The sequence below is a fragment of the Cyanistes caeruleus genome, chromosome 15, assembly GCF_971803275.1.
Source record: "Cyanistes caeruleus chromosome 15, bCyaCae1.hap1.1, whole genome shotgun sequence".
Classification (NCBI taxonomy): domain Eukaryota; kingdom Metazoa; phylum Chordata; class Aves; order Passeriformes; family Paridae; genus Cyanistes; species Cyanistes caeruleus.
In genome coordinates this window covers 9780608-9808506 of record NC_141715.1, presented here as the reverse complement: position 1 = coordinate 9808506, position 27899 = coordinate 9780608, and the positions used below count along the sequence as shown (strand labels likewise).

The 27899-nt window shown below is 45.2% G+C and overlaps 1 protein-coding gene across 7 annotated transcripts in view; it reads left to right on the top strand.

Moving 5' to 3' along the window:
• The first annotated feature begins 8620 nt into the window (after positions 1 to 8620).
• TCF7 (transcription factor 7) overlaps positions 8621 to 27899 on the top strand; it is a 72106-nt gene continuing 52827 nt past the window's right edge. For 2 of the 7 annotated variants that reach the window (XM_086852159.1, XM_086852157.1), the window contains exons 1-3: positions 8891 to 9158; positions 9264 to 9330; positions 9700 to 9809. In XM_086852159.1, the coding sequence (XP_086708285.1) occupies positions 8967 to 9158; positions 9264 to 9330; positions 9700 to 9809 (369 nt within the window). In that variant the 5' untranslated portion in view covers positions 8891 to 8966. Of the gene's footprint in view, positions 9159 to 9263; positions 9331 to 9699; positions 9810 to 27899 lie in introns of all 7 variants that reach the window. The other 5 variants (XM_086852163.1, XM_086852161.1, XM_086852162.1 and 2 more) reach the window with 5 other exon arrangements.

The following is a 27899-nucleotide window of genomic DNA, read 5'->3' as shown; positions in this document are numbered from 1 at the left end:
GGTGTGAACATTTATAAATTCAGCATCCCCATAATCCCATATTCTTTTTCCTGCTTCATTTTCCCCTTCATCTCTTCAATTTTTTATTTTTCTTTTCACAACCAATTATTAACAATCATGAAAAAACAAAAACAAAAACCTGTGCAGAAAAAACTCATCTTTTGGTATGGGTCTGGAGTGATGCTGGATGTATCAGAAGGGGCCAATACACCCCACATCGCATGGATCAGTTTTAGACATTGTTCTGGCCACTCCATCCCACCGCCATTATCCTGACAATTTCCTTTTATTCTCACTTCCTAGAAGCTGCTTCCATTTCTCTCCCTTTCTTTCTTCATGGCTCTGGCACTGGGGAGGAGTTGGTCAGGCTGCAAAGGCTCAGGAAGGGCTTTCAGTCATGGGACTCAAACGGGTGTTGGTGTAAGGCAGGAGCTGCCAAAGCCTCCAGCCCTGTTCTGCAGAAGTTTGATGTGCTAATGTGGGGATCACAGAGAAAAATGCAGCCAACCCTTTCCCCTTTTCCTCAGAAGCACCAGTCCCTGCAGGTACTTGGTGAAGCAGCCTCTGGTTTGGGTCTTGTTCCTTTTACTGCCCTCTCAAGCACCCAGAAAGAGCAGTTCTCCATTCAGATGTCCCAGGTGACCACAACTAAAGCCAGTTTCACTGTCAGCCACTCACTTCAGCAGTTCATTGCTGCTATCCAGCCAATTGTCAGCAATGATTCTTGTTCTGATCTCCCTAAACCAGATTTTTCCAAATGAATCCTAAGATTTCCAAATGAATCATAGAATCACAGAATCATTAAGGTTAGAAAATACTTCCAGGATCATCAAGAACAACTTTCAATTGAATAGTGCCATGCACATGAAATCATACTCCAAAGTGTCACAATCACTTGGTTTTTGAACAGGAGGTGCCAGGAGTGGTGAATCCACCACTTCCCTCCACTCTTAACACCAGAGCTGTCCTTTAGAAATTAGCTCTTTCAGACAAAAGCAAGCCAGGGAGTGCCTATGTGGGAAATCACTGTCCTGTCTGATGAACACCTTTGCTGGGAGATACACAAGGGAAGAAGCAGTTGGAAGATGGGTCTGGCTCACCAGCACTTAGGCAGGCTCAGCTGCAGCCTGGACAGCAGGTCTGAGCAGAGACTGAACTAAAACAACAATATTTGGATTTCTCCTGTACTTTGTCCCATCCAGTGTTCAAACAGGAATCCCAGGACAAAGTGTACTTTATGTGAATTGCAGCAAATGCGCAGCTACTTCCAATGGGTTGTAAGGATTTGCTTAAAATGTGAAGGGCATTTTAAGAGAAAAAATGAGCCCTGTACCTTGGTTTGGTAAAAAAAATCAAGTTTTATAGACCCAAAAATCAATATAATTTTCCCTATGGTTTATATAAAAATAGGTGGAAGAAAGGAGTGTGATTCTGCAAACCCATCTTCATGGGTCCTTTTAATTTAGAGGCATGAGTCATTGGAGCAGGGACTCCTTGGATGATTGTGTGACCACAGGATGCAGCCCTGGAAAAGTGTTTTTGTAAACAAATAAACATGTTCCTTCCTGTTTGAAACTCAGATCTTTCAACATTGGGCAAGCGCCTGAGAACCTGACAGTGAGAGTAATAAGAAATATTAAATGCAATGCCAGTTGCCTGGTCCAGTTCCAACAGCAAGAGGTGAACAAAACACACAGAGTGAAAAATAGATTAGTCTTTTAAAATCCTTTAATAATCTGAAGTATTATGGGAATCAGGAACAAAGAAAAGACTTGTTAAGTGAAAATTGCCTGAAGAGATGGTCTGACAAAATCAGAATAGAGGGTAAAAATACAAAAACTGGGAGAGTTGATGATGGCTTGTGCCATGTTGTGCTGTACACACAGGGAGTGATCCAAAGATCACATGTTCCAAAATGGATTTCACACGAGGTTTTTAACATCTGATGAAGTCTTTTGAGGGAGATTATCCTCTTTCCTGGAGAAAGCAGGATGCTGGCCCAAGTCAGCAGTCTGCACTACCTTTGCTACTTGAATCCCAAAGGGGAAAAATGGAGTCTTCAGTCCCAACAGCTGGAAGCATTTCCAGAAAAGTGTGTAGATATTCGAAAGCAACCTAAATATTGCAGTGTCAGGGAGTCAATTTTCTGCTGGTAGTTTAAAAGCAAACTTCTGGCAGCTGGCAGGGAAGTACATTAAGTACATTTAGATCAATGCACAAAGTCAAATAAACACTTAAAATCCCTCAAGATCAAGAGTGAATCCAATCAGGAAATGGCTGAGCCACTGCTTGATCCTTTTTTTCTGTCACAGACCAACCAACCTGAAGGATGCTCCAGCCCAGCCCCAAATCTTGCTGTACCTGGGCACACACCAGTGGAGAAAAGGAGAACACGAGGCTTTCCCCTGGCCTCAGCTGGGTCGGGATGTTTCAGTCGCAAACGATAGATCTATTTTACGTATTAGAGCTTGTCTAGACTAAGGAAATGTTCCTGCCATAACTATGCTGAGGTAATTGCACCAATGTAAACCCCTTTGGGCAAAACAGAGCTTTCAGTGGCCTGATTTATGTTGGTTACTTGCCAGGATTAGTTCAGCTGGTACCAGCCTGTCCTCCAGGAGCTCCTGCTCCCAGCTGGAATCCCACACAGAAGTTTTCATCCGTCTCATCTGAAACGCTGGCACTGCCAATCTATCAATCAAGCCATCCTTATGGGATGGTTGTCTCCAAACGTGGCTCTCCAAAAGAATGGTAAATATTTAGAAGGCTCTTCTGTTAGTGGAGAATGATTAAGAGGCAAAAAAAAAAAAAAAAAAAAAGCTGAAATAAATCTGGGTTTGAATTAAAGCATATTTGGATTTGTATATGCATATCAGGGCAACATGTTTGCTGCAAATACAATGAAATAGGAAAGCTGATGTAGGATGTTTAACCTGCCAGGAGTAGATGTGTCCCTTACCCACATTGTGTGTGAGGACAAAATGTGTCCAAAGAGTAAAATGGGACTACTCCAAACTGATCAATTAAAATGAAAAAATAAAAAATAATATAAAAAAAACCAAACCCTAAATTAAATAAACCCAAGGAAGGCCCTTTTAAAGCACAGAAGTTGGAGCCCTAGACTCAGAGAAGTCAGTGGCAACATTTACATTGACTTTAAAGGAGAGGCTTCACTTTAACGTGTAAAACCACACAGTGCTGCTGTGCATAGCATGGTACAAAATACATGTGCTGAGTTTCACACACAGCGTTCAGGGAACATGTTGATAAAAGCAGGATGAGGTACAGGCGGACTCACAGACAGACTTGGTTATATTTTAATCTGGTTTACTGTTACCTGCAGGTGTTACAGTTAAAATGTTCTAAAAACTTACTATACACTCTTAATTCTAAACAGTTACTGGAAGGCCAGCTAGAAACTCTAACAGTAAAGTAAAAATGGTCCTTTAAAAGTTTCTTTATTAAAAAAAAAAAAATTAAAAGGAAGTGGGGAAAGTATGTCTGAAGCACAAAGATGACATCAGAAAAGCTCCTCAATTCACAGATGGCTGCACCTTTCAAAAAAAAATTTAAACAGGAACTGTAGATTGATTTAATCACCCATACAAGTGAAAAAACGTAATGAAGATATTTAGTGCCAAATTGGTTTCTTGGGACCTTTTCCATGTAAATAATACAAATCAAACCTTGAAGTTCAGTACAGATATGATCTGACAAGTAAGCCAGGCTTTTTGTTTTCCTTTGATCAAGCTCCAGAAATATTTTATCCAAGGTAAAGTTGGTTTTAAGTGTTTTCCATTTCAGTTTTTAATTTTGGATATTCATCATATAGGAAACTTGCTTATAATGCTTCAAACACCAGTCAGGCTGTGCTGACTCGCGGCACCAAACCTAAAGATTTCCTTGTATTTACTCGTAAGAAGGGGAATATCAAGAACTCCCCATGTGACACGGGATCAATTTCCATTGCTTAGTTATTTTTAAGGGTACAGGGAACATGGACAACACCAGCTGAATATTTCCAAATATCAAGTCAAGCCAGCTTCAGTATTTTTTGTACTTTTCCGCTTCTTCTACGTGTGTTGGGGAATAATACTTATGAAGATAATAATATAGACAGGCCTTTGCTTTCTAAGTGATTCCCCAAATTCCCCACGTACTGCCATTCCCTCAGGATGCCATCTGGGAGCAACAGGGCCTTCTCATCTTCTCATCAAGAAAATCTTCACATGTTAGATTTATCCTTTTTTTTTTTTTTTTTTTTTTTGTATTTTCCTCCTCTGATTATATTAAAAATAAAAATTAAAAAATAATAAAAAAATCTTTTTCTATTCCATTTTCAAACCAGGATGAAGATTCTGCAGTCCAGAAAAAAAAAAAATACATATATATATATATATATATATATATATATATATATATATATGTATATATATAAAAATGACCTTGTTAACAATTTTCAGTGTTGTGTGCCTAAATACAGATTTAGGCACGTTGCTGTAGGCATGCAGTTTTCAAAAATTCAGGTCTTGTCAATAATGTAAAATCCTGTGGATTCTCTTACTTCCACAAATTGGTATGTAGTATATTTAAAATTAACAGGGCCCGTTTTCTCTTTTGACTTGAATATGTGGTGTAAGGTTAATGAAAATAAGATGGATGTTTTATTTTGGGTCTTACATATAATATTATTAAATGTGCCCACCAGAAATGTAGGATAAAATATTTGCTCTGCTTGAAGATTATGTGATATTTGTATTCTAAGCCTCACCACAGTGGGTTTCTTTAAATAGAAGCTATACTTTACTCCTAAATTGCTTAAGGCAAAGGAAGCAGAGATGATGTTTTTATGAATGTTTAAATGCAAATGGAACTGAGAGTGAATGCTATGCTAGCTAACATCAAAGGCTCACCAAAGTCTCTGCATTAATGAGGCTCTTTGTTTCCTGGATCACAGATTACAACAGGTTTCCAACTCATTGCCAAGGCTTTATCTCCATTTGGGAGGGCTGTAAATCTCAGACGATTTTTTTCACATGCAAAACAAGAGGATCATCTGAAAGAAGGGGAAAAAAATCTTAAAGTAGCAAATATTTCATTCAAATGATTATTCCTCAAAGTGGCTGCATCTTATTTTATTTTTGGGATGTTTAAAAGAATGGAAATTTGCCGACGGAGTTTCCTATGGGGCAGCTCATTCATTTGGAGGAGAAAACTGAGCAGGAGAAAAGCAAACAGCATCCTTCCCCTCTCACATCTTCAGCCTGGCATCAACTGTGCCCCAAAATCAGAACAATAATTCTATGTCATGCAAAATCAGCAATTAGCAGAAAGACAGATTTTGCTGCATTTAAATATATTCAAGTACTTTTCAAAGTGGCTCCAGCTAGTTCTTCTCCTCCCCAAAAAGTAATGAGATTATATCCCTAGTAATAATACCCTAATTAACAAGAAAAATAGGGACCAAGATTTTTAGCTTCCTATTCAAGGGCTGAATGTGACAATATGTTGTATATTGGGTCATAAAAAACAATTTACATGGCGTCATTACAGTCTGTAGCAAAGTCTCCAGGACCCAGGGCTATCTTATGCAATCTTAATTAAGGAAAATAAATATCGGTGTGTTGTTTTAAGCTACTGGAGACATGCACAGGACCTGTCGTGTGTGATCAGAAGAGATGGGGAGTTTCCTTTTCCATGGGAACTGCTTAAAAAACCCTCCGACGCCGACACACAAGTGTCTAGTGCCTTCAAAACGGGCTGTGAAGATGGTAATTTCTTGTTTCCTGACCCTCGGGGCCAGGCAGGAAAACTAATAATTTTCTGCTACCCCACGTCATGTCTGTGCTCCCAAGGGGCCGAGGGTGCGGTGGCTGGAGCGTCACCTGTGCCAGGGGAGCGCAGCGGTGGCACCCACGGGTGACACGGGTGTGTCTGCAGCCACAGCTGGGAATGGACAGCTGGACAGCTGTGTGGGTGTGTGCACACACGTGTGCTGTGTGTGCCTGTGCTCGGACACACGAGTCTCAGTGGGTGTGTGAGGATGTTGGTGCCTGTCCATCCGCGCACACGCGCGTGTCCTGACGCTGCAGGTGTGTTTGTACACACACCACGAGGAGTTTCAGCACACAGCCACACGTGCTGAGGTGTGCCTGTGTGCACACACACGTCCTGCTGTCTCAGAGTGGGCACACGTGCCCAGTGTGTGTCCACAGCTCCACGTATGGCCTCCTGTCCTGTATGTTTAGTCATGTGCTGCTATCTGTGCTTGTCGATTCACAGGTGAATGTGAGACGTGTTTGTGTGTGCAGATGTGTGCATGCAGATGTCTGTGCATGCCAGATGTGGAGCTGTGCGTGCTGATGCGTACATGATGTGTTCTTTTGTGCTGGTGTGTCTGGAGCTGTGTGCGGATCCCACTGCCGTGTGCTGCCGTGTGAGTGCTGCCGTGTGTCGGATGTGCAGATGTGCACGCTGTGTGTACACACAGGGGTGTGTGTGTGTGTGCAGCTGTACACACACACCTGTGGAGACGTGTGTGGGGCCGTGCACACCCTGAGACGTGTTGATGTGTGTGAGCAGGCCGTGCACACGTGGATGTGTGCACACACACGGATGTGTGGATGGGTGTGAGATGTGCAGGTGCAGCTCTGGGCATGAGTGAGCACTGCGGTGTGCAGGTGCGTGCTCAGCTGTGGGCACGCACGCCTGGGTGCAGGTGAGCTTGTGCTAAGGTGTGTGTGTGCACAGAGGTGTGTGCAGGAGCGTGGATGGGCACAGATGTGCACGGGGCTCAGATGAGTGAGCAGGCACATCCACGTGTGCACACAGGTAGGCACAGGTGTGTGTGCAAAGGTGCGAGCAGAGATGCGTGTGCATACCCGTGTGTGTCACAGATGTGCACACACACCCGGGGCTGCACAAAGTGTGTGTGTGAGTCTGTCCGTGTGTCCGTGTGTCTGTGTGTCCCTCTGGATGTGTGTGTCTGTCCGTGTCTGTGTCTATGTGTCCCTGTGTGTGTGTCTGTCCATGTGTGTGTCTGTGTGTGTGTGTCAGTCCGTGTCTGTGTGTCCCTCTGTGTCCCCGTGTGTCTGTCCGTGTGTGTGTCTGTCCGTGTGTCCGTGTGTCTGTGTGTCCCTGTGTGTGTGTCCATGTGTCTGTGTGTCCCTGTGTGTGTGTCCGTGTGTCCGTGTGTCCCTCTGTGTGTATGTCTGTCCCTGTGTCCGTGTGTCCCTGTGTGTGTGTCTGTCCGTGTGTCTGTGTGTCCCTGTGTGTATGTCTGTCCGTGTGTCTGTGTGTCCATGTGTCTGTGTGTCCCTGTGTGTGTGTCCGTGTGTCTGTGTGTCCCTGTGTGTGTGTGTATGCCTGTCCGTGTGTCTGTGTGTCCCTGTGTGTGTCTGTCTGTCCGTGTGTCCGTGTGTCCCTGTGTGTATGTCTGTCCGTGTGTCTGTGTGTCCCTGTGTGTGTGTGTGTCTGTCTGTGTGTCTGTGTGTCCCTGTGTGTGTGTGTCCGTGTGTCCGTGTGTCTGTGTGTCCCTGTGTGTGTGTGTCCGTGTGTCCGTGTGTCCCTGTGTGTGTATGTCTGTCCGTGTGTCCGTGTCCCTGTGTCCGTGTGTCCGTGTGTCCCTGTGTGTGTATGTCTGTCCGTGTGTCTGTGTGTCCCTGTGTGTGTGTATGTCTGTCCGTGTGTCCGTGTGTCCCTGTGTGTGTCTGTCTGTCCGTGTGTCTGTGTGTCCCTGTGTGTGTGTATGCCTGTCCGTGTGTCCGTGTGTCCCTGTGTGTGTCTGTCTGTCCGTGTGTCTGTGTGTCCCTGTGTGTGTGTGTGTCTGTCCGTGTGTCTGTGTGTCCCTGTGTGTGTGTCTGTCTGTCCGTGTGTCTGTGTGTCCCTGTGTGTGTGTGTCTGTCCGTGTGTCCGTGTGTCCCTGTGTGTGTGTCTGTCTGTCCGTGTGTCTGTGTGTCCCTGTGTGTGTCTGTCCGTGTGTCTGTGTGTCCCTGTGTGTGTGTGTCTGTCCGTGTGTCTGTGTGTCCCTGTGTGTGTGTGTGTCTGTCCGTGTGTCTGTGTGTCCCTGTGTGTGTCCGTGTGTCCGTGTGTCCGTGTGTCCCTGTGTGTGTGTGTCTGTCTGTCCGTGTGTCCGTGTGTCCCTGTGTGTGTGTCTGTCTGTCCGTGTGTCTGTGTGTCCCTGTGTGTGTGTGTCTGTCCGTGTGTCCGTGTGTCCCTGTGTGTGTGTGTCTGTCTGTCCGTGTGTCTGTGTGTCCCTGTGTGTGTATGTCTGTCCGTGTGTCCGTGTGTCCCTGTGTGTGTGTGTCTGTCTGTCCGTGTGTCTGTGTGTCCCTGTGTGTGCCCGCCCCGGCCCCGCCCCGGCGCTGCCAATCACCCGGCGGCCGCTTTGATGTCGCAGCGCTCTCCCGCCGCGCCGCCGCGCTCGCAGTCGGACCGGGCGCTCCGAGCTCCGCCAGCCGCTGGCGCCCGCTGCTCCAGCCAAACTTGCCGGGGCTCGGAGGGCGGGGGGCGGCGGCGGCACGGGGGGGCCCGTGGAGCCCGGCATCCCGCGACCCCTGCCCGCCCGCCCGCAGCCGGCCGAGCCCCCCGCGACCGCCGGAGCGGGGAGGGAAGAAGGGGTGGGGGGGGGGCAAAGAAAAGAGTGACGAGGGAAAAACAATTCTCATTTTTTATTTTTTTTTTTCTAAAGGAAGGATTTAAAGGGAATTTGGAAAAGGGGAACAAAATTAAAGGAAAAAAAAAAAGTTTAAAAGTTCAAAGGAAAGGAGGAAAAAACTTTCAAAAGAAAAAAAATCAAGAGGGAGCTACTTTTTTATTTTTAATTTTTTTTTTTTTTAAGAGGAGGATAAAAAAAATAATTGAGGGAGAGAAAAAAAAAAAAATCATAATTGCGAAGGGCTTGATCCGGGAGAACAATACTCGCCGGGAAAGTTACTGCGCGGCGGGGAGGGAGCGGCGGGAGTAAAATGCCGCAGCTGGGCAGCGGCGGCGGGGACGACCTGGGCGCCACGGACGAGATGCTGGCCTTCAAGGACGAGGGCGAGCAGGAGGAGAAGATCCCCGAGAACGCCTTCACCGAGCGCGACCTGGCCGACCTCAAGTCCTCGCTGGTGAACGAGTCCGAGGGCAGCGGCAGCCCGGCCGCCGGCGATGGCGAGGTGAGGCGGGCCGGAGCGGCCCCGCACGGCGGCCCCGAGCCCCCCGCCCCACCGCCGCCCCCGCCCCACGCCCCCGCGCTGCCCCTCTCTCTCCTCCCCGTGCAGGCCCTCCGGAGAGCGCAGGATCCGCAGAGGGTGTACCAGGAGAAGCTCCCGGACCACATGGATGATGGTTAGTCACCGCAACCTCTGCATGTCTCTGTGTGTCCCCCGCTCCCGGTTCCCGCTGGCCTTCCCCGGTGCTCCCCGTCTAGTGCTTGACCCCCCGGTTCCCCAGCCCAGCACCCTGACACCTTTGGGAGGGAGGGATGCCAGTCTGGTCACCACAGCGGGAAAGCTACTCCTGACAGCACCGAGGCTTCCCAGTGTCCTCACTGTGGGAGTCGGCACCCATGGGGGACCCTGGCACTCGCCAACACCTCCTCTGAGGAGTATGGGACAAAAAGATTCCAACAACGTGCTGTAACCTCTTTGGGGACCCCCGACAGGCAGAGGAGTCACCTGTAATAAGACAAATTCTTACAGGGAACATTGATTTCAGCAGGTATGAAACATCAGGACCCAGGGATGTATAAAGGATCTGCCTATTCTGGTTACCCTTTCCTGATGCTCTCAGATCCGTATCTGCCCAATGGATCTATGTCACCTCTGGTAAGTTCCTCCTCTCCTTATGGAGAAGTTTTGTGGCCTCTCTCACTGCTGAAGTATGTTGCAGGTATTGTGCAGGCACCTACACTGGCTTTTTTCTTGATAAGTTGGAGCCCGGTTTCTGAAATACCTGGACACTGTTCTGTCCAAGCTGAAAGGAAAAGCAGTGGGAAGGGGGAGAGATGCTTGGCAGGAAGCGCCTGCCTCACTCTGAACTGGCTGGAGGAACTGTTTTTCCAGTCTCCTTGTCCTCTAGGTTTGGCTTCACTCTTACAGGAATCGAATCCTACTATCTCATGGAGGAGTGTCCCTTCCTTTTTCTGGGTCACGGGCTTTGGAGGGAGCAGCTCCTGGTCTTTGTGTTTGTGTTCAGGGATATGTCTTGCAGCTGAGCTTGAACCTGCCTGTAAAACAGCCAAGTTCTGGCATGCTGTGTGTTAGGGCTCTGTTGTGGATGATGGCCCAGGAAATGGATCTTGTGTTTCTAAAATGGCAATAGTGTTTTTTAGGAAGAGGCTTCGTGCTGGAGGACTATTCCCATCTTCTTCCTGTAAAGTTTTTCCCTCTCAGTTTAAATCAGCTTTAGTAATTCTGTATGTTCTCATGTTTCTAGGTTTTGCTATTTGAATGATTAACTAAAGTTTTCTATATAAAAGCTGCCTTTTCCCATCACCATCTTGATCAGAACTTGAGAAAATAATGTTCTGACATTGCAGCAGACAGTGAATGCTGGTGTCGCTCCTGGGAGCAGGCACTGCTGCATCTGTGGCAGACATTGTTCTGCATTAGCCATCAGCAGGTGAGGACAGAATGTAATTTGCTTTGTTTCAGGTTCAGGTTTTAACCTTTAAAAGGGATAAAGTTTAAAAGAATATATAAACCTGTCCTTAATTCTGGTCATTTGTTCACAGGAGGGGTAGGATGTAAACTGGTTTTATGAAAAATGGATGGATTGTGGAGTATGAAACTCAACAATTATACAAACAAGTATGAACACAAATAATTCTATTTGTGGAAGTCAGTGCTGTACCCTCACACCTGACCCAGATGGCCTGGGTAGCAGGAGACAGGTCCCTGCAAGAGCCTGCTTGTACCCCACACAGTTTTTCCTAGGGGATTCAGTTTTCCTGGCTGAATATTGCTGGAACTTTGCTGAAGTTTGCAGATATTGAGGATTTATCCCTAAATTTTTAAGTCTTCCTTCAGTTTACAGCAAGAAAATATGTGTTTGCAGGGCAAGGCCAACTTACATAGTTGTAACCCAAATAAGCATTTTTTCTGGTGCTTCCCACCTTATCCAGATACCAGATATCCCTCTTATTCCTCAAAATATTGCGCTGTTCTCTTCCTGATAAACTTTAAATGCTTTTAAATTTGTCTTATGTAAACACGCTTAATTTGCTACCTCAGATAGAATCTGGGTAAATCCACAGTTATATTAGTCCAGCATCTTTTTGCTCTGGTGGAATATTCTTTTAATCTTAAACTCTTCCTACATGGGCAGCAAAGTGCAATAGTCTATTTATTAGCAGCTAGGCTATAAAGTAGATTGTAGGTTAAGGAATCACCTTTTCCCTTCATAACAGAATAAAATCCAAGCAGTTGTTGTCAGAGCAGCAGACAGGAGTAAATAGACTGCAGAACTTGAAGGGGAGAGGACATAAGTAGAATAGAAGGAATGATCCCATCTCCAGCAAAATCACCCAGTGCCTCAAACAGCTTCCTTTAGGCCTGTCTGGATCCTGCTGTGGTTTATGAAGAGCTGATTTGATGTTTTCAGGTAAAAATCTGTTACCTAGCAGACAGCGAAGATTTCTTCCTCAGATGAAGGCTGGTCTTGCAGGTTTTAAATCTATTACAATAACTATTTCAGTATATTATTCTGAGCAATTTTGTCTTGTATTTCTATTGACTGTGCTGAGGTTATCATGGTAAATTATGGATTGCTCTCATATAGATTTATTGCTGCTGTGTACATTATATAAAGTGTGTGCTATAATCTGGTGTCTGCTTCCAATAATTGAGGAGGTCAGATCTGTGACCAAAGATTGCAGATACTTAACCATCCATAAAAGTGTTTTTAATTAACACTTTAGCATGAGAAGAGTCGGGGAGGAGGGTTGCCTGAGTGAATAGGATTACATATCACAATCATGCATGCACTTGATAGTGGAGATTGTATTTTGGTTAATGAGGCTTCCTGGAAACAGTTGTTTACAAGTAGGATTAATTTTAGAATCTTAAAAAAAAAAATCAATTAAAAAATTAAACCGGGAGTATTTTGGCAAACTGTCAGGGCTTTACATTGAAAACAGTAATTTACCTGATTGAAAATAGAGTGTAACTCCCTGAAAGACACTGAGCAGCTGGCACCAAGGCTGGGGTTGAACGCCTGCCCTGCAATGCTCGGTAAAACCACTTTTTTGTTTTTTGGTGGGCTCCCCATGAACCCTGTGAGGGAGCTGCAAGTGGCTCTGGACTGGCTCCAGCACCTGCCAGGCTGGGTATGTTGCTACCAGCAGCACCAGGGTGCTGTTTTCCTATTTTCTTTCTGATTTTGTCAGCAGCACCACTTTTGCATTGTTTCTCTCAAGGTGTTTGTAACACTACCTGTTATGCTGCTAATCCGAGCATCCTGCTCAGTCCCCACATCTCCCAGCCAAAATTGCCTCTTTTTACCAAAACACACCCAGCCATGTTATTTTACATGCTCTTCTGCTGCTTCAGAGGGATGCTCTGAAGATGGCTGGGTTCATCAGCAGCCACAGCGAGTCTGGCTGATGCTCCCTGGACAGCCAGTAGCAGAGGGGGTGGCAGGAGCGTGGGTGGCTCTCCTTGGCTGAAGGTGGCAAATGCCAGTGTGGGATGATTCAGCTGGAGTGCTGCTGGTATGGGCAGGCACAGGTTTCCTGCAGTGGCAGTGGAGCTGTTGCTGGGGGCATGGGCAGGGTGAGGGTGCCTCTGGAGCTGAGGACAAGGCAGAGGGCTGAGCCCAGGTCCCTTGTTCTGGGAGCTGTGAGCCCATCAGCTGCCAGGCTGGGGAGGGCACACAGTCAAGGGTTAAAGAGCATCTTGGCATAGCCTGTGTGTGCATCTGAAATCCTGACACTCTGCAAGGCCCCAGGAGAGCCTTTTCTCACCTGGCTCTCAATTGTTGTGTGTGTGGTGCTTCAAGGCTCCGGTTTATCCCATCTTATTCAAAGTCCAGCTTTTCCCAGAATGAAATACATAGAACTTATTGGTTAAAAATCTGCAAGAAACTTCCAAAGAATATGAACAAGTTGAGGAACTGTTTTTCTAAATTAAATATAAAATCATAAAACTATATCCTTTTTTAAATAGTACAAATGACTTTAAATCAAATTAAGGTACATCCTTAGTAAGAACAGCAGCCTTTTAGGTGGTTACAAACATTAGAGGTCAGACATGGTCAAACATGTTAACACTTTGATCAGATTAAAATATTTTTCTTGCTACAGTTGTATAATTGAGTTTAGACCTGAGGGGGTTTTCTGAACATTGTTATATCTTGTACTATGTGGTAGTTAAATGGTAAAAGGAGCTCTTATAAGTTCCTTTAAGTTCTTTTTGTAAATAGGTTTATAAAATAGGGGAATGAGCCATGCTGCCCTGTATATAGGGCATGAGGTCTCCCTGCTCCCATTGATGGGAGAGATCTGAGGGGAGCTCCTCACACCTCCTATGTACTTCAGATGCATTTGGTGAGTGTGTGAGTAGCGTAAAGGCAGGATTAAAATGTTTTATATGTACAGCTGAGGCACTGGACTTTCTGTCTGTGGGAGAAAAAGAAGTGCAAGAGCCTCTTTTTCTTTGGAAAATAGATACTACTTCATTTCCTTAATTACTAAGTTGTCAAACCGTAGCTTACATGAGATTAGAAGAGTGGGGGTACTCCACAGTCCTGCACAGCTGAAGTCCCCAAATAAGACAGCAGGACTCAAAAATAATGTTGCTTTTCAGAGCCTGGTTCCCGAGGTCCGCTGGACTCTTTGAGCTTGTTCAGAGGGTATGAAATGTCCCCTTGGGCAGGGCAAGATGAAAGTGCAGTTACTGCTGGCCTGGGGCCACGGGGCCCAAATGTCTAACACAAAGTCAGAAAGTATGGAGCTGCAGTGTAGGGCTGCTCTTGGCTGGACAGAAGCTGAAGCAGCAGTAGCTGAGCCCCAGGACGTGGCTGCTTCTGCTGCATCCCCTTCCCCAAGGCTGCTCCATCCCTCTGCTGGAGGAGACTGTGGCCCCCACAGCAGCTGGAAATCTGCAGCTCAGCTGCTTCTCTGCCTTTCTGTCCTGACTTGCACTGTCAGGGCAATAGTTTAATATTGCTTTTTCCTGTGTTGAGTTCTGATCTTGTTGAAACCAGTGGGAAAACTCACGTCACCGTGTGATGGGGATTTGCTGCTGTGAGAGGACTGCTGCATCTCTCTCCAGAGATGGTGTGTGGAGGGAGGAAGGAGGGCAGCTGGAAGCCAACAGTAGCTCTGTGTGTTCCCAGCAGTGCCTGCTGCTGTGGGAGAGCAGCATCCCAGCCAGGTTCCCTGGCAGCAGGGCTTGCAGTGCGAGACCTTGCCGGGATGGTTCCCTGTCCCCACGAATCGTTACGTTCCCAGCAGAAAGCGCTGGGAGTGCGATGGGTGTTGATGGACCTCCTGGCATTCAGACAGATGAGTAATTTGTTCCTGACCAAAGCAAATACACTTCTTTCAGCTCTTCTACCTAGCTTGAAACAAGATAATGGTGGAAATAATATTTTATGTTAAAGCACAGTTTTGGATACGTGGATGTACCAAGGCACAGAGCTTACGAGGTCATTTATTGCATGTCTGATTCAGTCTTGGTTCCCCCCAAGGAAAATTCTTGTGTTAATTTCTGAGTTCATATCACACCCTCAATTTTGAAGCAGAACTTCCCTTTGAAATAAATTAGAGAGTTCTGCTTAAGAAGCAGCGACATGATACAGCACTGGATGTGTGTGGTCTAATATAACTTTTTTTTTTAATTGTTTGGAATGAAAAAAAGATAAAGCAAAATGTCACAGGGAATCAAAAGCAAGTTTTATGTAAATCTGTGCGTGTGAATAAGTGTGCACATGATTCAGACAGTTCAACAATATCAGGTCTCCCACTGGGATTCCTTCACAGGCTACCCTGGAACGGCTTCCCAGGCATGGGATGCTTTGTTGGCAGGGAGTTGCTATGAGATATGTATGGTAGAGGAACTGTTCCTGCAAATTTCCAACCATTGCTGTTTGTGAAATTGTATGGGCTTGACTGGTTGAGAATCTGGAGAGAAAAGCGAAAACTTAGCATCAACTCAAGTTCCCAAAGCTCATCCATGTTAATGATTAGTGGCTTTGAAATTTTTAACTGTGGAGAACAAAGTGATTTGGGTTTAAGTGGCACATGGCATGTCCAAGATGAAAAGTGCAGAGCTGGTCTGGTATCCAAAGCTGTAACTAAGAGAAGGGGGAGCAAGAGCGGCTCTGCAGCGTGCTCACTTGTGTGTGTTGTCTCACAGCTTGTGGTCCCTCTCGTGCCATGATTCCATTGGCACCATTAAATTCCTGCACTGGGGTGAAAACCCTGGTTAATCCATGCAGTGGGATGTGCTGGCATTTGCTCTGCCGAGGCACCCGGTCCAGTAACACCGCGTGTGTTCCTGTGACTAAACAGACATTACTGGCTCCAGAGGCATGACTCTCTTGCCTGCTGTCAGAGATCTTCTGCATAGGCCCAGATCCTAATCACAGGCTGAACCCTCTCTATCTGTAGCGTGATCTGCAAGAGAAGCAGGATTTTGGGATATGGGGTGGTGTGAGCTGCGCACCTAAGATGGCAATCTGGTGTGGACTGTGTGTGTCTGTGTGTACATGGCATGATGGTTATGGGCAGAGCAGAGCCCTGTGCTGAGGAACATCAACAGTTTTGAGGAAGCATCTACAGCTTGCCAGTAATTTCACATCTGCAGTTCTTTATCTGCCTTTTGGCTGTGATTCATCAAGACCAAATTTTATCTTTCCTGTGGGATGGCCTTTGAGCCCCCTTGCCAGTTCACCATAGAGAAGGTGAGGAAGGACCTGGGCACTTCTGAGCATTGTTACTCTCATGGGTAGGCTGTGCTGGGCAGAGTGGGTTTGGGTGAACAATAGGTATGTGCTGGTCTTCACTTACTAAAATCTCCTGCACCATGTGTGAGTCACAATTTCCTCAACAAGGATTATCTTCCCCTGTCTGTTTCATTGATTTGAACTGGACTAGGTGCCAGAACTGTCTTCTTGAAGGCATGGCCACTGTGGGAGCTTCTCTTCATCCTACCCCTCTGAGGCTTTGGCCATGGTTGCTGCTGCAGCTCCTTTCCTGTTTCCTGCTCATTTCGTAGGAACAGAATGGTTTGAGTTGGAAGGGACCTTAACAGCTCATCACATTCCAACTCCTGCCACAGGCAGGGATACTAGCCACTAGACCAGGTTGCTCAGTGCCCTTGGTTTCCTGTGCCTTTGCCATTCCACCTCACTGCCCAGGGAGCCAGGAGATGGCTTATGTCAGCATCTCTGCCAGCCTGATGTACACATGCTCTTACATCATCATTTACCCGTAGTGGGTGGAGGGCACAGCAATAGGAGGGTAGGTACAAGTTGCTTCCTGAATTTTTTGCAGAGCCACTGCAGCAGGGAAAGCTTTTCAGCCTGATCAAATCCCAGGCTGGTGCCAAGTGGGGACATGTGAGTCCCTCCTCTAGGCTCTTTCATGTACTGTTCTTTGAATCTCTCTTTAAAAAAATAGGTTATAACAAGATACTTGCTCATTAGTTTCTGTGTCTGGAGGATGAAACAAAGGTTTGTTAGGCGAATGGGTGACTCAGAGGGTTGGATACAGGATACAGAGCTGTTCACTTCCTAGTTTCTAGTTTTAATACAGCTGAATCAGTAAAGACTGGGTGCCTGTTCTTTCTGCTGGCTTGTCCAGTGGTCTGTCCGAGAGGGCACAGCTCCCTTCAGGCCCCAGGCAGTGTGAGTGTTTCATGGGGTGAATGTCCAAAGAGCCTGCAAAGTCTGGACCAAACCCTCTGTGAACATCAACCAAGGTCTTGTTCTCACCATGAGACTGCCAGTTCAGCACATGCTGGTGGCTCACAAACCCACTGACTTTATTTCATAAAAGAAGGGTTTGCATCATGTCCCTCTAAGGCTTGATTACAGCAGGATCTTTTTCTTGGTTAGTTATCTTGGACAAAGAACTCTTACCTTCACCTCCTTACAGAGCAACTTAGCACTGCTTTGTCACTGTTTTTTGCCTTTGAGTCTTTATAATTTAGGATTATGAAGCCCTTTATGTTGGAAAATTAGTCCAGTCTTTAACCAAGCACTGACAAGGCTGCCACTAAAATGTGTCCCCACGTGCCACATCCACACATCTAAATCCCTTCAGGACCCCTCCACTTCCCTGAACAGACTATGCTAGGGCTTGTCAGCTTCTTCAGTGAAGAAGTTTTCCCTGTCTGAATGTCCCCCTGGTGCATCTTGAGGACATTTCCTCGTCCTATTGTCTCTTACTGGGAGAAGAGAGCGAAGCCCCCCCACACCTGGCTCTACCCTCCTTTCAAGTGGTTTTAGACAGCAAGGAGGTCCCCCCTGGGCCTCCCTTTCTCCAGGCTGAGCTCCCCCATCTCCCTCATCTGCTTCTCACCAGTCTTGTGCTCCAAAGCCTTCATCATCCCCATTGCCTTTCTCTGGACATGCTGTTTATGGCCATTCCCAATGAAGGACTCTTCTACCACCATTCTCTGTGTGAAGAGGGTTCATGGAGAAAGCAGGACATGTGGTCAGTAAAAGGGTTAGCAAATCCTGATGAAATCAGCTGTCCTCATCCAGAGCATCCTGCTGGCTGGAGGTGCTGGGCAAGAGGTCACCAAAATGGCTTTAAAGCACTGCTCCTTTTCCATTCTCCACCTCTGTGCTGAACACAGCTCAGCTGCCGTGAAAGGAATCTGCTTCATTGTGTTTCACGGGGTCCCGAAATTAGTATTTTGTGAAAGAAAACAATAAACTCAACAATGCTGTGGTAAGTTTTTGAAACCAAAGTAAAGCTGGATACTAGAATCTAGAGCACTTTTCCCCTCCGGTTATAACAACTTTACATTTGATTAAATGATAGGCAAAAAAAAAAGTCTCAACAGTATCTCCTTTGTTCCATTGAAAAATCTGGAACTGTAATATACAAAGTACATGTCTGCCTTGAAGAGCTACATAGTAATCACAGACTGACCAAAAAAAGACTTTTTTTTTTTTTTTTTTAAGTGATTCAGCTTGTCTGCTCTATGTTGAATTTGTTTTTTGCTGTGGTTTGCTCTGAGGTGTAGTATATATATGAGCATAAACTGAGGTTCTGCTCTGATGGGATCCACACAAAAGTAAAATATGAAAGCCCAAGGTCATAAAGTGTGTTTGACTGGGCATAAGGGGGATGTGATTATAAAGGCACTAGGGAAAAGACTCTTTTTGAATTGCTGGGAAGAGATTCTTTGCAGCAAAATGCTCAGAAAGGATAAGAAATGTGAAATTTTTATTCTGACACTGAGGATATGGCACTGTGGAGTTTGCTTTCATGTTTAGGAAATAAACCATTGTAAGATCTACCACATGAAAATTTGTTTTTCTTAGCATGGAGAGGCTGATGAGGTGATTCTTGTTACATGCTGCTGCCCTGGAATTACTGCTATGGGAGTCGGGATAGTGAGGAGGAGTTGTTGTCTTTGGATTCTAAGTGGGAGACACAGCACAACCCCTGACACCACCAAACCCCAGGTCAAAAATAGTCCTTTGAGCTTTATCTTCCTGCTGTAACTTACAGACTGTGGCATTGCCAGATTTGGAATCTCACCATCCAAAAAATATATGGATTTAGAAGTCCAAGTGATGTTTTGTTAAGATTGCATCATGTTGTGCTGAATATTCCTTGGAGTGCTTAGACAAATTAAATAAAGAGATAAATTGATTATGCGTGTTAACCCAAAATTGAAACCAAAAGCAATAACATAAGAAATAAAATTTTTAAAAAATTAAATAAACATTCAAACGTTTTTGTTTGACTTTCTCTGATACAAAGCAATTTCTCCAGGACTGTACACCATATGAAACACATTATAAATGCTCTTGTAAAATTCACATCATTATACCACATGAAAGGCCAGGTCCTAAAAATAGCCATTCAGAGAGGATGCAGGCTAGTAGCAATTTTGGTGATCATGAAATACTTGTGTTGACATCTGTATGCACACACACCCACAGAAAGCTTTGACTTTTAAATATTAGCAACATTTGTGCTTTATGGAATTTTATATATCATCCCATGGATAGCCCTTTACTCAGGGACATTCATTTCTGATCTTATTCCCATTTTTATAACCCTGATGTTATAGAGAAAATGGGTATATTACTTTTTTGTAGGGCTTTCTTGTTGGTTTTTTTGGGGTGGTTTATCTGGGAGGGTTTTGGTTTTTTCTGGTTGGTTGGTTGGTTTTGGGGGTTTTTGTGTGTTTGCTGTTGGGGTTTTTTTGGTATTTGTTTTGGGTTTTTTTTTTCATATTTTATGTGAAACTCTTTCCTTGCTATCAGTTTTACCGTGTTTAGCAATATCAGTTTTATTTCCCTGTCTCCCAGCAGGGAAATACATGTTTTTTTCCTTCAATAGTCACACACATCCCCAGTATTTTGGGGAACTAACTGTTAAAATGTAAACCTAGAGCATTAGATAACAACACAAAAAGCTGCCACATCTATGCAGCCTTTTTATCTGGTGTACTATTCAAAAGAAAGTAAATGAAATCTGCAGTAATTACACAGTAATGTATCCACAACAAAAAATTCTTCCTTGTCGCAGTGATCAGAACTTGGCTTTTATTTTGGAATATGAAAGGCTGCAGCCTCTTGCCTTTGGTGTGTTTGCAGCAAAGCCCTGGCTGGGATCAACTGCCGTAGCTCTGGGATAGACAACAAAGTCCTGCCAGCTGATATCGCTCGAGATCTTTTTGAAGAGCTCATCAGATTTGGTTTTATTGCTGTTGTGTTTCGGTTTTCGCTTGTTATTTGTTTGAAAGCATTACTATAGGGATAGTTTTCTGAAAAACGTTGGAATCTTCAGGGCTGATCTCTTGTGTGCTTTTCTCTTTTAGAAGTAACATGACAGTGCTAGAGATGCACACCTTCACTTGGGGGTGGCTGAAGTCTGTGGTTTAAGCCTGTCCTGGATTTTAAGTGTGTGGCCCTTTTAAAACCACTTGGAAACAGTCTATATCCTCAAAATAAGTTTGCTTCTGTAACTGGAGCAAAATCTGTGGAGATGGTGAGTGAAATAACAGGGTGTTGTAGAAAATGACATTGCTTCTGAAATAGTTGGCATGAAAATCATGAAGTCTGAAGTTTCATTCAAATCAGATGTAGCTCTGGCTGTTGTGAGGCAGGATGCAAACTCTCCCAGCAATACAACTCCGAGGAATTTACAGGGAGATGTCCAGTTGTTCCAGGTTGTTTTAGCTGCAGGGCAGCTCTTGTCCCTTGTCCAAGGCAGGAGTCCTGTTCTAAGGCAAACAGGCTCTCCTGTTCTTACCTTGCTCAGTTGATTTCTTGCAGGCTGTTAACAATTCTGAAGAATCAAATGTTGTAAAATTACATCACAGAAATGGGCTTGCTGTTGGTAATTTAGCTCCCTAGAACAGCTGGACTAGGGGACATAGGAACACCTTGACAAGGCAATAGTTCTATAGTGTAAATGCATTAATTTCTACATGAAATTATCAATAATTGAAGGATCTCTTTCCAACTAAGGGATGAGAAATTTTGACTCTTTTGGCATCCTGCTCTTTATAATGCAACAGACAGTGGTGTTTAGAAAAAGCTGAGAAGTTTTAATGCTTCTGGCTTGAAGCTGGCGTCATGCTAAAGCCCTTTTCTCTTTTCCATAATTATTTGGGTGGCTGAAATTGGGGTTCTATCTGGCAACATCAGTTTCTTACTATTCCAGTGAGCTCAAATTTTTCTGCTAGGAGCAGAATTCAGGTAAAAGCACCAAATGTCCCTGACTGGGACTTCTGATAGCACTTGAATGCAAGAGTTGTAGAGAAAATTTAATTTCTTGACTCAAGAGTACAGAAAATTACCCGGTAGTGCCAATTGTTTGGCTATTGACATTTACTGGAACTAGTGTATAACTACATGCATGTATTCAGACTTCACAAAATAGAATGTTTTTGTTTTACAATACGCGATTTGTACAGATCTACCACATGGATCTGCTTATAAATGCGTAGTGGTGGATGAGGCAGGCTGCAGTGAATCCCTGAAAGATCAGTTCCCATATCCAAAATTCATCCAAATTTCCTGGTGGAACCAGTGGTAAACGCCTGACTGTGGGGTGGGAGCGTTGCTGTTTCCGTGGGCAGGCGCTGCCTCTCTCCTGCCTGCGCACCCCGAGCTCATTTGATACGGGAGCTGAGCGATCCTCTTACCAGAGAGCACCAGGTGCTGTGGCAGACCATCTAAGTAGCCAAATAAACAGACATGAGTAGCACTAGTTGTTTATGTGTTAACACAGGATGTTCTCAAAATCGGGTAAGAAGTGAGGCATGTTACCAAGTTTTATAGCAGAGGAACCGGATAGTCTTGTAACTGCTGTGCACGGCCACGGCAGAGGAAGCGTGGTTTTATCCCAGCTTCAGCTCCCAGTCCCACAGGAGCTTGTTTTTCTGTGACTCAGTTTCCCCCAGGAGCAGTGTGGAACTTTATCATTTCATGTGTAAGCAACGTTTGGAGAGCACGGCAATGTTGATACCGAAACAAAACATGAAGTCCCACACAGGCTGCTGCAAGAGGGGATGTTTCAGAAACAATCAGAGGAGGACTAGCCTTAAAGAGTAAGTTGTGCTGCTTATTAGGCCATTTACTTAAAGATATTAAACAAATTGCAGTTTCATAATCTTTTAGGAAGTTGCAGGTGGCCCTAAGACCACAACTCCTTCAAGGTAACTGGCATCTTGCTTTAAAAACAAATCACCTTCTCAGCCTAAATTTCAAAGAGTGGTATTAGCTGGATGGCAGTGATGATGGCATGGTCCAACACATTGTCTGAAATACATATGACATACAAATCCTTGTTATTAAACCAGGAACAAATGTCATTTTTTTTATCCACATGTAATATGGTGATGAGTACAATCTCCAGGATCACACAGCGTAGCTTTTGAACACATGTACCAAACCTGTGGATGCATAATTAAAATTCTTTGTCATGAAGAATCAATCTATTTATCTTGGAAACTTTTTTACTGGAACAGTAATCTCTAGGAAATCGTTTAACAGTAGTTTGCTTCCAGTTTGTCAGTAATGGCTTGAGGCAAAGTCTGAAGTGGATGAAAGCTTGTCGAAGGAGATGCTACTGCTGTCGCATGAGGTGCAGAGAGGTTTATAGCAGAGAGCAAAAGAGGAGGCGGTCAGATGAGTTCAGTCCAACTTTTAGAATCATGAGGAAACTCGGTACAGCAGGGCAAAGATGGCTTCTGCAAGCACATCATGTGTAGAATGTGAAAGCCATCAATTGTGCCCATGTCAGCTTCTAAGCCTAAATTTTCCTTACTGGAGGTTCCATGTGTTGTGAGTGTGCGGAGGCCAAAACCATGCGTTGGTGGCAGTGGAGCTCTGCCTCGCTTCTTTGCATCCTGGGAATTTCTGCATCTCTGTATCCCAGGAATCTCTGTGTCTCTGCATACCAGGCATCTCTGGATGTGTGTCCTGGACATCTTTGCATCCTGGGCATCTCTGCATCTCACCATCCTGGGCATCTGCATCTCTGCATCCCAGCATCTCCCCATCCCAGGTGTGGAGGCAGCCAGGTGGGAGAGCCGGAGCGCAGCCCCCCCCCCTCAGCTGGGGTGCTGCAGGGTGTCTGCCAGGGCAGAAGAGTCCTCCAGCTCTCAGATGTTATCGCTTCTCTCTAAAAGTCTAGCAGCGAGTTTCAGTTAGGTAATGAGTTATCTGATTTCCCTTTAATCTGGGCAGCATCGCTCCAGCGCGATAACCTCGAATCGCTGTTTATCTCACGCTCAATGCTGCAGGAAGAAAATTGGCAAGACTAAGTGAAAATTCACTGGAAAAGGAGCTGAGAAAAGTTGCCCTGGTCTACACTAAATCTCTCCTTTTTGCAGCAGGTGCAGATGAGAAATAACTGCCCCGATTCGAAATTCTCCCAAGAGGCCACAAAATCCAGCTGAAGTAAATGCCACTTCCCTGCAGCATTACTTCCCACTCGGTGCTGTCTGCCCACAGAGGATGGTAGGGTGTATGAACTGGCAGGGGATTAATGGCAGCCTGGTTCATAAAAAACTCTGCTGCCAGAAGGACGTGGGACCCAGACAGAAGTAAAGAGGGGCTGGTTCTCTCTGCAGATGCCCCCAAGTGTTATTTGTCTGAGAGCAGATTTTCCCACAGATCTTTGGCCTTCATATTATTTGAAGAACCCCCTCTGCAGCTGCAATCCTTCCCTCCCCCGAGGGAAAAACAGGGTGGTAACTTTGTGAACTGAATGGTGTGGAGGTTTAGGAGTACTGCCATGGGAGGGGAAGATTTGGCTCATTAGCGTGGAACATTGTGTTGCCAGGAACAGAGTTTTGGGGCAGAACTAATAACATGGAAGCAGATGCAGTCAGCTTTTATTAAACTGGTTTGTAGATGACTTTAAATAGGCAACAGTTTTATCTGGGGCTTTCCTTGCAAGAGGTAGAATGGCAGACCCCAGCAGAAGCAAAGCCTGGCTTACATGCTGGATAAATGTACAGAGAAGCTAACTAAATTTCCCAGTGTTCTGAAACATTTCCCCCGAATATATTTTTAAAAGAAGGGAAAAAAAAAACCCCAAAAAAAACCCTGAAGACTTCATGATTGTGTTATAATCTATAAACTTTTAGAGTCCATGCATCTCAGTTTGAGGAAGGACCAGCTATAGAGCCACAGTGTTGGATAGTCTGAAGGACCCATCGTGATCTCATCTCTGCTTTATCCTGATGCACCATCTTCTCTAGGCCATGGACTCCCAAGCTGCACTCCGTTACCCCCACATCTGAACATACATTAACTTCTTGACAGTGTGTTAGAGGCAGGCATGGATTAATTAATTTCCAAGCCAAGTTTTGAAGCACTTCCCCCTTGAACCACCCTTTCTGTAGCACCAATTAACTCCATAGCGCTAATCAGCATCAGCGAAGGTCGGATGCCATTTCCTGACACATGGCATTCCAGGGCCACCAGTAATGATGGGTTGAACTCGCTCTGTAATTGCCTTACCCAGGTACACAGGTTGGAATGACCATCAGCCAAATACAACTCCGAGGAGTCACCATGAGGACCATCCATCCTCAGCCAAACCCAGCAATGACTATTTCTGTGTGTCCTTATAGTGTCCTCTTGGTCCTTCACCACCTCCATGCAGCCTGGACTAACTGCCTGGCTTTCATGAGGGCGTTGGGAATGCTCGGTCCCCAATAATGCAGCCAACCCTGCAAATCTCTGCAGAGGTGCCTGTTGGATTTCTGACATCCCCATAGATGTCTGTTCGCTCCTTCTATGCCAATTGGAGACACCATTTCATAGAGCAAAGAGAACCATCCAGAAACCCTTGCCCTGCTCCCTGCATCCAAGAGCAGCCTGGCATATCCATAATTTCTTCCTCGCTCTGCTCCACGCAGCCTCATTGTCCCAGTTGGATGCTGTGCTCCATCCTGCCTTGGTTGTGCAATGCTTTTTTTCTTGGGCAGTTTATAATCTGGAGATTTTCTGGGATCTGTAGATGGCATTAAAGGAAGTCTCCTCATCACCTCAGGTTCTGTCTTTCAGTACCAAGTGTTTAAGACATAATTCCAGGCGTCCAGGGCTTGCTTTCTCTTTGTGTCTCCTTTGCTGTTGCTTTCATTTGCTAACATGTTGAACTTCAAAGTCTATTCTTTCTGATTCCTAATTTTTATGGAAAAAATGGTCTGAACTCCATTTGCATTTCCTCCCTGAGGATACTGGCAATCCTTAATCCTATATATTAAAGAATCTTAGTTTTCTCAGCAGCTCTTTATTCTGGGACTGCTCTTCCACTCTGTTTTCTCCTTGAAATGCTCTTCTGTGGTTCAAAATTGCTCTTCACAGTGCCCCTGACCACTGTCACTTGCTGTTATGAGCTATTTCCACAGATGTTTGATCACTTTTTAAGCCCGTTTCCCTTCCCATCCTGTCCCTTGCAGGTAATTTGTGAAGGTTTCATGCCCATGGCAGTAGATGCCTGTTTGCTCTCAGAGATTGCAGCATGTGTGTTCTGCAACTGGCAATATCCAGGACCTGCTGGAATAACTATTTATAAAGCCAAGAGAGAGGAGGATGAAAGTAAATAGGGTACTATTTTATTCAGGCTGATTTTAATTTCACACTGATGGTCACCATGTTCCAGTTGAGTCCCAGTGACCACTGCCATTTGCCTGCTTGAGAGGCAATTGCTATCTGTGCTTCCCCTGCTGTGATGCAGGATGGTACAGGGACCCTCTGACTCTCGGTCCCTTGTCCCTCTTCCTGCTTCCACACAGGAATCACAGCAATTCCCTGTGTTCCCCAGCTCCTGGGAGCTGTGGGAAGTAGGTAGAACGCCGACTGCGCTGGCTGTGCAGATCCAGGGATTTAGATCACGCAAACCCAGTGTTCTTTCCTACAAGCCATTCTCAGCGATGTGCTCGGGTAATTAGCATGTTCATAAACACTTCGTAATCTTGTGATCATGGCTTACAGATTAGCTCTTTTGCCAGCTTTGCGATTTCTTTGCCAGTTTTAGTTTTAATTGCAAATCCATTACTGCCAGCTCCCTTGCATATTGTAGCAATAGGCAAATTAAAACACTTGGATACAGTTGGGCGGGTTTCAGTTAAGAAATTAATTGTTACTGCCAACCAGTGCTTTTTAATGTGAGGGTGGCATTTGAGTTTGTTTTTGAGGGTATAATCTCCAAGACTTTCTTTTTTCCCTTCTCCTTCCCCCTCCCCAGACTGCGTTGCCCTGTCGAGCAGCTCCCCAGATGGCATGAAGCAAATGCTTGCCTCTTTGATCTCCTAGTCAAGAAATTTGGAAGTCGTTCTGAATTTATGAGAATCCTGTCTGAAATAAATCTGTCTGTGCACAGGCCTACACTAAGGCAACCCAGAGCTGCAGGCACAGCTCACCTGAACCTCCCAGGGAAGCACAGGATTACATCCCACAAGAGCATGGTGTGATGCTGTAGCGATAAAAAGAAACTTCATGCATATTGTTGAACATGAAGAAGTCTAGACAATCTACAATTTACCAGTCGGGATAATTGGCTAAAGGCTTAATCCGCCCTGATAATCCAGTAATGGTATTGTTGGCAGGACATTGATGTAAATATCACTCAGCAGTGCTGGCAGCTGCTGTCTCCTGTGATTGCTGCCATTCCCAATTCCTCTTCCACAGTCATTAGGGCTGATGGGGAATTTTCAGAGTTCTGTGATCTTCTTGTATTTTTCAAAAACTCTTTGGGCTCTGTGGTTGTTTTTCACTCTGTTGAGTAAGTAACATTTTTCACCAGGTTAGAATTTTCACAGGCCCATTCCTCAAGAATATCTTTGTTACTTGATGTACTTTTTTTCCCCTCGTGTATTTCTCCCGTAGCTCTCTCCAGCCTCCTGATGCTGCTGTCACACAGTTTGCCATTGCCCTTCAATACAAACAACATCTGGTCCTGCAGTGGACCTGTGCCAGCACTGCAAACCACTTGGTACAATGTCCAAACCTGGTAGCATTCATTGAGACTTCGGTGGCATCACTCTGCACAAGCCCTGACGTGCCACCAGCTTGGCTGGGGCTGCAAGCACTGGTGGGGCACTGTGGAAGGCAATGAGCTGAGCAGGGTTCTAGAAATCCATCACCCTCCCCATTTTGCAGGGGTGTTTTTAATGCATTTCTGTGTGCCCTGTGGAAACAAGGAAGGGGATTGTATTAGCACAGATGCAGGGAAGGATGGACAGACTTAGTCCAGCCTCCAAACATGAGTCTCCCACCACTGCAGTGCTTGTCCCCACATGCTGCCTTCCATGGCCTGTTGATGTGTTGGAGCATGGCTGGCTGAAATCTTTGTTTAACTGTGCATGAGGCCAGGTCTAAAAACACCTGTCCCATTCTTGTTACTTTATTCTCTTTCATTCATTCACTCCATTTGCCTTGGTAAATGTGGTTGTTTCCAGCTGCCTTTACAGCTGAAAGACACTACTCCTGTAAGCAGAGTACCAAGCACAAATGGATCCTGCCTGACTGAAGTCACAGAATCCCAGAACGGTTTGGGTCAGAAAGGACCTTAAAAGACCTCATTCCATCCTCCCTGCCATGGGGAGGGATGCCACCCAGGAGATGAAGTTGCTCAGGGCTCCATCCAACTGCTCTGTACAACTCCTCTGCCTTCAGAGAGCTTGGGGTTGTGTGATGGATTTGATCTCAGCAGAGGATTCCCTGATGGCCCAAGCAGAACCACTCTGGGAATTCCTTTTCTGCAGCAACATTGAGTCCACGCTGCCAGCTGGAGTATTAAAAACCCTATATGTAATAATATATAAACTTATTTTGGTCAATCACCCAGCTGAGACGGCTGTGAATCCTTGACACCATTCTTAAGGCAGCCTGTAATGGTTTTTTTAACATTGCTTTTTTTTTTCTGCTCAGAAAACAATAGAAGCAGCACAGTTCCGCTGCAAACAAAACCTGAACATGCTCTAACTTACATGTGAAATATCAAAGAGCGCTTATTCAGTACACATCACCACCCTTCCGTTTCACAGCAAACACCTTGTCACAGCCCAGAGACCTTGGGAAAATTATATATAGTGTATTCGGGCAAATGTCACCCTGGTAATTATCCCGTAGCTCTGGCTCCACAATGTTGTGGCTAACAAATCCAACTTTAATTTTTCATGATCTCTATCAGAGCAGACACTGGGTTTGACTTCAGTTGGTACAGTCAGGAGGAATAAACACAAACCTACAGTAAGATC